The 11,462-nt window shown below is 47.1% G+C and overlaps 1 protein-coding gene across 1 annotated transcript; it reads right to left on the bottom strand.

Annotated features, from left to right (window-relative positions):
• Positions 1-393: 393 nt before the first annotated feature.
• On the bottom strand, positions 394-1,131 carry LOC132057702 (serine/threonine-protein kinase BLUS1-like). The gene has a single exon (XM_059450316.1). It carries the CDS (start codon positions 1,129-1,131, stop codon positions 394-396), a length of 738 nt encoding a protein of 245 aa, XP_059306299.1.
• Positions 1,132-11,462: the final 10,331 nt, after the last annotated feature.

Genomic DNA, 11,462 nt, shown 5'->3' with positions numbered 1-11,462 from the left:
AGACAAAATTTGTTGGTTTAAGCTTGCGTTTGAAAAAACTCAAATTTATTTGGCGTTCCAAAATGAATATACAAACGTATTATCCAAATAAAATCACTAGAAGAAGCTAGGAGCAGAAGCAAAAATAAGCAGAGAAAAAATCAGATGACAAATCCAACAGACATTCAATTTCATGTGTAAACTAAACCATATGATCCCAAATTCAAACAACACAGCATTTCATGCCTAAAGGCTAGTAATATACATCAATTATAGTCCAAAAGTCTGCTGAATAGCCTCCTACATACCTAAATTTCTGCTCTTACTAATACTAGCCATTATGATCAGTGCAAATATCTAATTCATAATTAATATTTCTTGTTTGATGTTCCACTGCTCAAGAAATTAAAGTCTTCAATTATCAATTGGCCTCTTCCCTGGATTCTTACCACTCAACAGAAATTGCTCAAACTTTTTCATATCCCTTTGCCTAAAGAATGGATTATTCAAAAGTTGATCAGCAGTTGGCCTTTTCTCAGGATCCTCACGAAGACAAATCAGAACCATCTTCTCAAACTCCTCTGCAAACGCCTGTTCTTTTCGTTTATAGGAATCCAACGTTTTCTTGATAATCCCTTTCTTCTTCAGCAGCTTTTCAAGTGATATCGGCAATCTCTTCTTCTCCCTTAACTTCGTGATTATACAATTCAAGTCTTCACGATTCCTAACAGGTAAATCCCCATACGCCAATTCCAGTGCTGTTATTCCCAACAGCCAGATATCAGATTTTTGTGTACTTGTATCATTATCTTTCCCAAACACTTCCGGTGCAGCACCCCATTTGGAAATACCCTTAACGTCCAAAAACGGAGAGGACGAACTGGCTCCTTCAGTGTTGATGTTTTCGGAATGATCGTAAACTAATGCTTCAAATGCTAATTTGATCAAGATTCTGGCAGAGTCAGTAGCATTATCGTCAATATGAACAAAGATATCTCCCTGATTAAAAGTCCTATGAATCCTTTCAGTATTATGAATTAATCGTAGACCAAGAAGTGCTTCTCTGAGAACAATAGCAATGCAATACTCTAGCATTTTTTTATTGTTAGGAGTACGAGCAGAGAGAATGTAACGAAGAGATCCTTCAGACATATAGGGGAATGAAACACATAACAAATCCTGAGTTGTGTGTATACGGTAAAAATCGGGTAAAGTTTGTCCGGTGCAAACCGGGGTAGGTAAAAGGAAGAAAACAAACGATAGTGTTTGATCCGAAGAAGCTTCGCATAAATTCGTTGTATCCGGAGACAACTCTTCATCGTGGTTGGTCCGGGGTCCGGTCCTTACATGGCCAAGTTGATCGTGGCCGTTAGCCCGGTTCGGATATAGCGGAATCAGTCGTGGCCGTTAGCCCGGTTTCTTTGGGACCATTCTGATTGTGGCCGTTGGTCCGGATAATCAGTTATTCACCCTCCACGTGTGGGAATCTTGTTGCCACACCGCCGACGATCGTACGGGTGTCGGTACGACCTAACCTTATCCATATTAGGTTTTCTTTATCCTAAAAGGGCTCCATGATGTATAGAAGGCCCATAGAGGAAAACTATAAATAGGAGTCATTCCCTCACTTTTGGGGTTAGTTTTTCAGATCCAAGAGCTTTGTACTTTGAATGTATATATATAAAAGTCTTCTCTCGCTTTGGTTTCCTCAGACTTTGGTCCGGTTTTATAGCTTAAACGAGTCATTGAATCATTTCATTCAAACATCGCACGGAATACATATAAGATCTTAACTTAAACACATAATTCCCAATATCTTTACCTAGTCTTTAGCACACCAACTCATATTTAAGCCATTTCATAAGCAAAATATATATGTACATCTTTTTTCACTAAAAAATAGATTAAAGTGCCACATATCCTATACCTCATTTACAAATTCAACTTATTATCCGATTTCGGGGTAAAACAGTTTGGCGCCCACCGTGGGGCAAGGATAATTGTGGTCTTTGATCTCGGTCTCTATTTGCTCCCATAAAGATTTCAGTTCTACTGTTCGTCTCTGCAAAAGTGGACAAAATGGCAAACAGCGGAGAATCTGGTCACATCAACAACGAGATTGTGGCCGAGAACGATAACATCGGGTTACAGGGGTTACCAGTGAATCCCATTGCACCGAATTCTGTCGATTCGAGGGAGGGCCTCAACCGGCAGAATACCGTGAACCAGGAGAACGCCGCTCATCCGGCCACTGATCCTTTAAATACTTTTAATTCTGTCACTTTGACCCGAGTGCACATGGCCGAAAGCGTCGATGCCCCCGGATGATATTAATTTGCGTCTTATTTTTGAAATGTTGCAGGAACAAAGAGCAGCTATTGCTGAGCAAGGAGTGGCGATAGCCCAATTGCAGAGCAAGAAGGATGAAACGACTCCGGGAAAAAGTAAGGGTGCTGCCGAACCCCGGAGAGAAGAAGCTCAAATGGTCGAAAGCAATGGGTCCGGAGCTGGTTCGTCTACCGAGGTATTGAGGATGCTCGAGACGTTGGCAAAGCGGGTAGACTCAACCGAGAAAAGGGTCGAGACCTATAACTCTCGGGTGGACCGATCCGGTGGCTCCTCCCATTCTAAAGGGGCCGGATTCGAAGAGGTATATTCATAGGCCCTTTCCTCCGAGCGCGGCTCCGAAGTTAATCCCAAAGAGGTTCAAGATGCCGAATATCCAGAAATATGATGGCACAACGGATCCTCAGGAACACGTGACCTCATACACCTGTGCTATAAAGGGCAATGATGTTGAAGAAGACGAGATTGAGTCCGTATTGCTGAAAAAGTTCGGGGAAACGCTGTCGAAAGGGGCATTAACTTGGTATGACCATCTGCCCGAGCATTCGATCACTTCTTTTGAAATGCTCGCGGATGCGTTCATAAAGGCTCATGCCGGAGCCAAAAAGGTCCAGGCCCGTAAGGCGGATATTTTCCGGATAGCCCAAAGGGATAATGAGTTACTACGGGAGTTCGTCAATCGTTTCCAAAGGGAGCGGATGGAACTCCCACCGGTTCGGAAGAATGGGTCGCAACAAGCATTCACCAAGGGGCTTAATCCCGGGAGTTCGACGGCCTCGTTCAAACAAAGGAAAATTTCTTTGGAATACGAGGGGCGTGACAGAGGCGTACGTACACGACAGATACGAGTCCAAGATTCGGGTGGAGGATGATCGAACGAACTTCCTCCCCGGTCCGATAAACCTAAGTAAAGGATCCGAGAGGACTAGAAAAAAAATTACGACCGGATACACGGCCATCGAGGGAAAGATACCGGCCATATTCTCAATCAGAGAAAACAAGCTTCAGACCGAGAAGTCGAGGTCTGGCCCCGGTCAATTCTCCAACAGAGGAGATAGAAGAACCGAGCGTCCATCGAATAGCCGAGGGTTGTCGTTTAGAGTGATCTTCGGAAGTTCGGTAACTACCGGGGACCCACCGAGAATATCGAATACAACTTTAGTGTCGACACCTCGGACCTTGTCTCGGCCATAGGCCGCATTCCGGAAGCAAGGTGGCCGAGACCATTGCGGTCGGATCCCGACCAACGGGATCCGAACATGATTTATGAATACCATGGAACTCACGGTCACAGAACTGAAGACTGTCGCCAACTAAGAGAAGAGGTGGCTCGCTTACTGAAAAATGGGCACCTTCGTGAATTCCTGAGTGAGCGGGCAAAAACCCACTACAAGGAAAGGGAGTCGAGTAAACGAATTGAACCGGCGAGCCTCAACATATAATCAACATGATAATCGGGGGTACGATGCTCCTAGAGGCCGGTAATGAAGCGCGCCAAGGTTTCCTTTGTTCGTGAAAAGCGCAACCGGGATTGTATACCCGAGGGCTCCATCACTTTCGCAAACGAGGATGCGAAGGCATCATTCAACCGCACAATGATGCGTTGGTAATTTCTATTCTCGTCTTTAAGTCTCAAATTAAACGTATTCTAATTGACCCAGGTAGCTCGGCCAACATCATCCGGTGGAGAGTGGTTGAACAGTTAAGGCTACTCGACCATATCGTACCGATAGCCTGGGTGCTCAGTGGGTTCAATATGGCGAGTGAAACTACGAAGGGTGAGATTTCCTTGCCGATCGGCATCCATCGGCACCATCCGGTCGTGTTCTACGTAATCGAAGGGGATATGAAATACAACGCATTGCTGGGTAGGCCGTGGATACATAGCATGAGAGCTGTGCCATCTACATTACATCAGCTGCTGAAGTTCCCGACTCCGGAAGGGATAAAAACTATCTGGGGAGAATAGCCTGCAGCAAGAGACATGTTCGCGGTCGAAGAATCATCACCCCTACTCAAAAAGCCGGATCAAAAGGAAGGATCATCCGGGGACAAGGATTCCAAATAGCAATTACCGTTAACGGGTCCAGCAACGGAGCAAAAGAGATTGGACCCGGGGCACGAAGAAGATGACTTCAACATACCTAGATCATTCGTCTTGCCGGATGAGTCAGACGCGACAAAATCTCTGATAGAGGAGCTGGAGCAAGTCATCTTGTTCGAATATCTACCGGACGAGAAAGGTATACACAGGCACGGGGTTAACCTCGGAGCTCGGGAACAAGTTAATTAAATTTCTTCAAGCTAATGCCGATTGTTTTGCATGGTCGCATATAGATATGACGGTGTGTCACCGGAAGTAACAACTCATAAGCTTAGTCTCGACGGGAGATTTCCCCGATTGAAAGCAAAAACGGAGGCCTATGGCGAGTCAAAGCATGCCTTCGTGAAAGATGAGGTAACAAAGCTTTTAAAAATAGGCTCCATTCGGGAAGTAAAATACCCGGATTGGCTGGCTAACGTAGTGGTGGTGCCGAAAAAAGGTAATAAATTTTGAATGTGCGTTGATTATAAGGATCTAAACAAAGCATGCCCGAAGGATTCGTTTTCGTTGCCCCACATCGATAGAATGATCTATGCGACGGCCGAGCATGAGATGTTAAGTTTTCTCGATGCTTACTCCGGGTACAACCAAATTCGGATGCACCCGGAGGATCAAGAGAAAGAGATCTTTCATTACCCGATACGGGACTTATTGCTACAATGTAATGCCTTTCGAATTAAAAAATGCCGGGGCAACCTACCAACGCCTAGTTAACGGAATGTTCGAAGAATAAATAGGAAAAACGATGGAAGTTTATATTGATGACATGGTTGTTAAATCCCTGGAAACAGAGGACCATTTAAAACATTTGCAGGAAACCTTTGACGTACTCCGAAGATATAATATGAAGCTCAATCCGGAGAAGTGTGCTTTCGGTGTTCGGTCGAGTAAATTCCTCGGTTTCATGGTGTCAAATCGAGGAATCGAGATTAACCCGAACAAGATCAAAGCAATCGAGGATATCGAGGTGGTAAATAACGTCAAAGGAGTGCAGAGGCTTACCGGGAGGATAGCGACGCGAGCCGGTTTATATCAAGATCTTCGAGATAAGAGCCACCGTTTCTTCTCCTTACTCGGAAGAAGAACGACTTCACGTGGACACCGGAGTGCCGGATCGCCTTACAAGAACTAAAAGAGTACTTATCCGGCCCCTCCTTTGTTGCATACGCCGAAAGCGGACGAGCGCTTTTTCTCTACCTTGCCGTGTCCGAGGTAGCGGTAAGTGGAGTTTTGATCCGAGAAGAATCGTGTACACAATTTCCCATTTATTATGTGAGTAGGACCTTGGGGGATGCGGAGACCCGTTATCCCCACCTTGAAAAAATTGGCATTAGCACCGGTAAGCGCTTCTAGAAAACTCAAGCCTTACTTTCAATGCCACCCGATATGTGTAGTGACCACTTATCCTTTAAAGAACATCTTGCATAAACCGGAATTATCGGGCAGGCTAACTAAATGGGCTGTAGAGATAAGCGGACATTGAATATAGGCCTCGAACGGCCATCAAGTCATAAATCTTAGCCGACTTTGTGGCAGACTTCACCCCGACCATGGTCCCGGAGGTTGAGAAGGAACTCCTGCTAACCTCGGGGAAAGCCTCGGGTATTTGGTCATTACACACGGATGGAGCCTCGAACCTTAGAGATTCTGGGCTTGGAATCGTCCTTAAAACCCCCGCCGGAGATGCAATCTGGCAATCCATTAGGATAGTTAAATTAACTAACAATGAAGCCGAGTATGAGGCTATGATTGCAGGGCTGGAATTAGCTCAGAGCATGGGGGCTGAAGCAATCGAAGCAAAATGCGATTCTCTCCCGGTTGTCAACCGGTGAATGGCGAGCGAAGTCAAGGATGAACGAATGCAAAGGTATCTTGAAAGGGTCCGAGTCATACTTCACCGGTTCAAAGAACGGACCATTCGGCATGTACCGAGGGAGCAGAACTGCGAGACCGACGCGTTGGCCGATTTGGATCTTCGGTCGAAGGGGAAGAAATTAACCCCCGGATCGTGGTGCACTTGATGAATTCGGCAATAGATAATGGGCACGCGAGATAAACTCAATGGGTTTAACTTGGGATTGGCGCAACAAATACATCGACTATTTGCAAGATGGAAAGCTCCCAACGACCCGAAGGAATCACGATCGCTAAGGACAAAAGCGGCACGGTTTTACGGTGGACGGCCGATTATACGGCGGTCTTTCTTCGGTCCTTTGGCCAAATGTTTAGGTCCCGGTGAAACCGAGTACGTGATAGAGAAGTACACGAGGGGACTTGCGGGAATCACTCCGGTGCGAAGCCTTAGTCCGGAAAATCATTAGAGCCGGTTATTACTGGAACCGGATGGAGGAAGATGCGAAGAATTTTGTCCGGAAGTGTGACGGATGTCAAAGACATGCTCCGATGATTCATCACCCGGGAGCTGCTGCACTCGGTGGTATCACCACGGCCCTTCATGAAATGGGGAATGGACATTGTTGGTCCATTGCCATGGGCGCGTAAGGCCCGCTTTATTTTGTTTATGACTGACTATTTCTCAAAATGGGTTGAAGCACAGGCCTTCGAGAAAATACGAGAGAAAGAAGTTATTGACTTCATTTGGGACTACATTATTTGCCGGTTTGGCATTCCGGCCGAGATCACCTGTGACAACGGCCCCCAGTTAGTTGGTGGCAAAGTTAATGATTTCCTTGAAGGTCTGAAGATCAAGAAAATTGTGTCGACTCCGTATCACCCGTGTGCGAACGGACAAGCGGAATCTACAAACAAAACGATAATTCAGAATGCGAGAAGAGACTTGAAACGTCAAAGCACCACCGGAGGGAAATATTAACGGAGGTCTTTGCGGGCTTACGGAACCACATCAAAGTCAAGTACGGGGGGAAACACCCTTCTCGTCGTTGGTCTACGGGACCGAAGCCCTCATACCCGTAGAAGTAGGAGAGCCCAGTCTCCGGTTCAATTACACCACCGAGGAATCAAACGAGGAGGCCATGGCCGTAAAACTCGATCTCACGGATGAGTTATGCGAGAACGCACTCATCCGTATCGCAGCCCAGAAACAGAGGACGGAAAGGTACTATAACCTGAGAGCTAACTTCCGACATTTCCAAATTGGGGACTTGGTGCTTCGAAAAGTTACCTTGAACACCAAGAATCCCAACGAGGGAAAACTGGGCCCGAACTGGGAAGGGCCATACAAGGTGACCGAGATAACGGGTAAAGGGTCCTATCAACTGGAATCTATGGACGGGCAACGGTTGCGCAACAAGCTTGGAATGTGGCTCATTTGAAAAGGTACTACCGTTAAGGTAATGGACCCTTTTATTTTATTCACTCACCTTTTATTTTTTGCGGAGCCGAGTGCCCGACGTAGTTAACTTGCTAGTCTGAAAACACGTGTTGCACTCTTTTCCTTGGCTCGGTTTTGTCCCAAATGGGTTTTCCGACAAGGTTTTTAATAAGGCGACAAGTACAATATGTTACTAAAGTAGGAGCATGAATACCGGATATTCGGGGGCAACACCCTACGGCCAGGGGTTTGATAGTGCTTACCCGACTTCACAGTTCGAATAAGCACTAAGGGGCTATGACAATACATTCCGATGTAAGGACCAAACGATCAAAAGTGAGTCGTGTCCCTAATATTCACTATATGGTCGGAACCAACGCCGGACCTTCCGATTAGGTTTTGATGTGCGGACCAAACGATCGGGTTTTTAATCGTGTCCACTTAGAATTTGCCACGGCAAAAAAATGAGGAAACGGATAAAATCCTCGTATGATGTACAAATGCTTGAAGTTTATTGAAAAATCAAATTATTACATTTCGGATTTATCTTCCTAGTAAAGTACTTTGCCCCAAAAATCGGGCACCATTTTATCCGTATATCCGATTCCGGACATTACAACCGAAATACGGCAAAGGCAACAAGGTTATAGCAAACCGAGCCTAAATCTTAAATATCCCCGAATGGGGACTGCTACACCAGAATTTGTGTAAGCAGAGATTCAAGTGTCCAAACCTAATCAAAATAAAAGAATAGCCACAAAATATCGGCCCTAAAAATGCCTAACGTGATTCGGAGACGTCTGAATTCACAAAGCATAAATAAGTCCCGCGGGAAAACTTCTCCATTCGACTCCCGGATAAATCATACCGGATGAGATTAAAACTCTAATCAAACAAGTCCGAAAGCGACTCCGATGTTCACTATCCTCGGGAAATACCGGCAGTTTGAATAAGAATCATAACAAACATGCAAACAAAAGAATGGTCAACAGAAAGGATACGCTTTTTATATATACAAATCTTTTACACTTGAAATTTGGGAAAGTTCAAAGTGCTATAAAGACAAAACAAAAGGAAGTACAAGCCCTAGCCTATCCGGTATGATTGGAACACCAATGCTCGGATTCTGTCCGTTCTGAGTCTTCGGAGTCGGAGTCGGAGTCAAGAGCTCTCCTTGCTTCTTCCTCGGTTCTTCTAGCCTCTAGAACAAGGGTTGGGAGATTGGTAAAGCCACGCTCGGCTTCCTCGAGGGTGATCCTCCAAGATCTCCACCGCTCGTGTTCCACTACAACCGTGGAGTAGGCTTCGACAGTCCCACATTTTTCAAGGCGTACGCCAACCGCTTCCGGCCGGCCCTAACCGTGAGCTCATTCCTCTCTGCATCGAGGACACTCCGATATTGATTAGCCGAGTCAAGCTTAGCTTTAAGAGTGTCATTAGCCACGGTCATCTCCCCGAGTCTGGTTCTTAGCTCATCGCAGATTCGAGCCCTGTCCTCAGCTTTTTGCTCGAAAACCTTCATTCTCTCTGCATACTTAGCACTCTCGGATTCGAGCCGTCGGTGCCTCTCGGCCAGATTGGTGGCATCGGACTAACCGAGTCGAGTTCCCCTCGGAGTCGGGAAATGGTGGTTTCGTGCTCACTCGGCCTTGGGAAGAACCGAGTGTTGTCTTGACTAAGACCGATTTTCTCTTCCTCCGAAAGCCGGTTCACTCTCCACAACCCCGGCTAACTCATCCTTTAGTCGAAGGTTCTCGGCCTTCGTTGCATCGAGCTCGAGTCAAGGTTTGCTAGGGGACACCGCTCGGCTTAGCTCATTTTCCTTTATTTGCAAATCTTTGGAATTTCTCCGTCTCTCGACCTTGGGCATCCAAATGGCCTCTGGGTCATCAACCTTCTTGGGCCCGAATGAAGGCCTCGTTAACGAGCACCACACTCGCAAAAGAAGTAAAGATGTTGACAAGAAACCAAAAACTCACATCAAATTATACGAGCGTGGGATGAAAGGCTTGCCCGGTTGCCCGCGTCATGCCTTCATTAATCCGAGCTCGCGAAAGATTCCGGCCATTTTCCTTTTGTCCGAATCCGATACGAGGGGCCTTAAGTAGCTTGCCACTCCCACCGGATGAGATAAGAAGCTGCAATCTTCGGAACGATGATGCTCGATCCGGGTTCTCTAGGCTCCACGACGAGAGCGGGAAAGATGCGCACTAGGCTATCCCTCGCACCGGATTCGGTGGATCGATTAGCTGCCCTCGTGACCCGAGGGATGGGAAGATGACCAAAACCAGCAGCCTCCCCGGTCGCAGGAGGAGTGTCCAAAAACATGTCATCCAAATTGTCTGACCTCGGAGCAGTGGGGGTGGTTGGAATAGCACCAGGCACCCTCGGCGGCGAAGTAGAGGGCTTGAAACCCGATGACGGGGTCCTCGACGGACAATGAACCGCATCCTCTGGGTGCGCTCGGTGCCGATGCGGACTCGACTTTGTCCCCGGTTCCGAGCGGTCGACTCGGTCCGGATCTCCGTGGTCTTTGCGGGGGAATCTCCTCGATAGACTCTTCGCCCGTAATATCAACAAACTCAATAGACTGGAGGGTGTTGGGTAAAGTATTTCTTCCCCACCGTGTACGGCGAGAAGTGGAGGGTCCTTCCTCGGTTGAAGGGGGTGGAGGCTCAGCTTCTCCTCCGGACCGACTCGAAAGGTAGGGGCCACACCGACCCTACGAACGATCACATCGGACTCTTCTTCATCTCGGAGACCGGACGACGCGCCTTGCCTTTTTTCTTGGTTTGTCTCTCTGTCAGGAGTTTCCTTCGTTTTGGGGCGATGCAATAATTACCGATGACCCGGCCGAGTCGAATGCGGTGTCGGCACGACTTGTTCGCTGCGGTCCGGGTCCCGGATGAACCGAACCCTTCGGTAAACCTAAAATTGAAGGGGTTATGGATAAAATTCGGATTAAAGAAAGGCGGACGATGCGTAATACCCGAACTCAAAGCGGTGTTACCGTGATTTTGGGCAATCCGTGACCCCGCGAGAGCCGAGATTCCCATGTCGGCTCTTCGTGTGTATGCCCGGTCGAAAGGAGCGGCTTCGACCCACTCGTTCATACGTGGGATGACCGGGGGTATCCGTAAGGCTATTAAGAAGAAAAAGGGAAACGTGAGCCCGAAGGATAAAATTAAGGAAAATGAGAATAAATTAACGAAGTTGGGGTCAAGAAACTTACGGTTGTCATTCTATTTTTCCGGGAAGGGCATGTATTCCTCCGGTATAATATCCGAAGTCCTCACCCGAACGAAGCGCTCTAACCAGCCCCAGTCTCTATCTTCATCCATTTTCGAGAAGATCGGATTCCGGCTTCGCTTGGCTAACTTTATTACGCCTCCCCGGAATCGTCTTGGGGAGTAAAGGCGGATCAAATGTGCCATCGTGAAGGGTTTCTTGGCATTGTTGGCCAGCAATCGGAGGCAAGCTACCATCCTCCAGATTATCGGACCAATTTGCGCAAGGGTCACATTATAGGTCCGGCACATTTCCAATACGACCGGATCAATTGCGGGTTCGAGCTTGAGCGTGAAGGGATAAGTATAAACATATAAAAAGCCCTCCCGGTGGTCGGTAATTGATTCGTCCCGGCCAGAGCAACACAACACCGATGGTTATCCCATCCGTCAATCGATCCGGTTTGATCGAGCTTATCCTCGATGTAATAGAAGGGTATCGCCTTACGTCATA

Source organism: Lycium ferocissimum, chromosome 5 (genome assembly GCF_029784015.1).
Source record: "Lycium ferocissimum isolate CSIRO_LF1 chromosome 5, AGI_CSIRO_Lferr_CH_V1, whole genome shotgun sequence".
Taxonomy (NCBI): Eukaryota; Viridiplantae; Streptophyta; class Magnoliopsida; order Solanales; family Solanaceae; genus Lycium; species Lycium ferocissimum.
The sequence above is the reverse complement of the archived record's forward strand: the minus strand, read 5'-3'. Positions and strand labels throughout refer to the sequence as shown.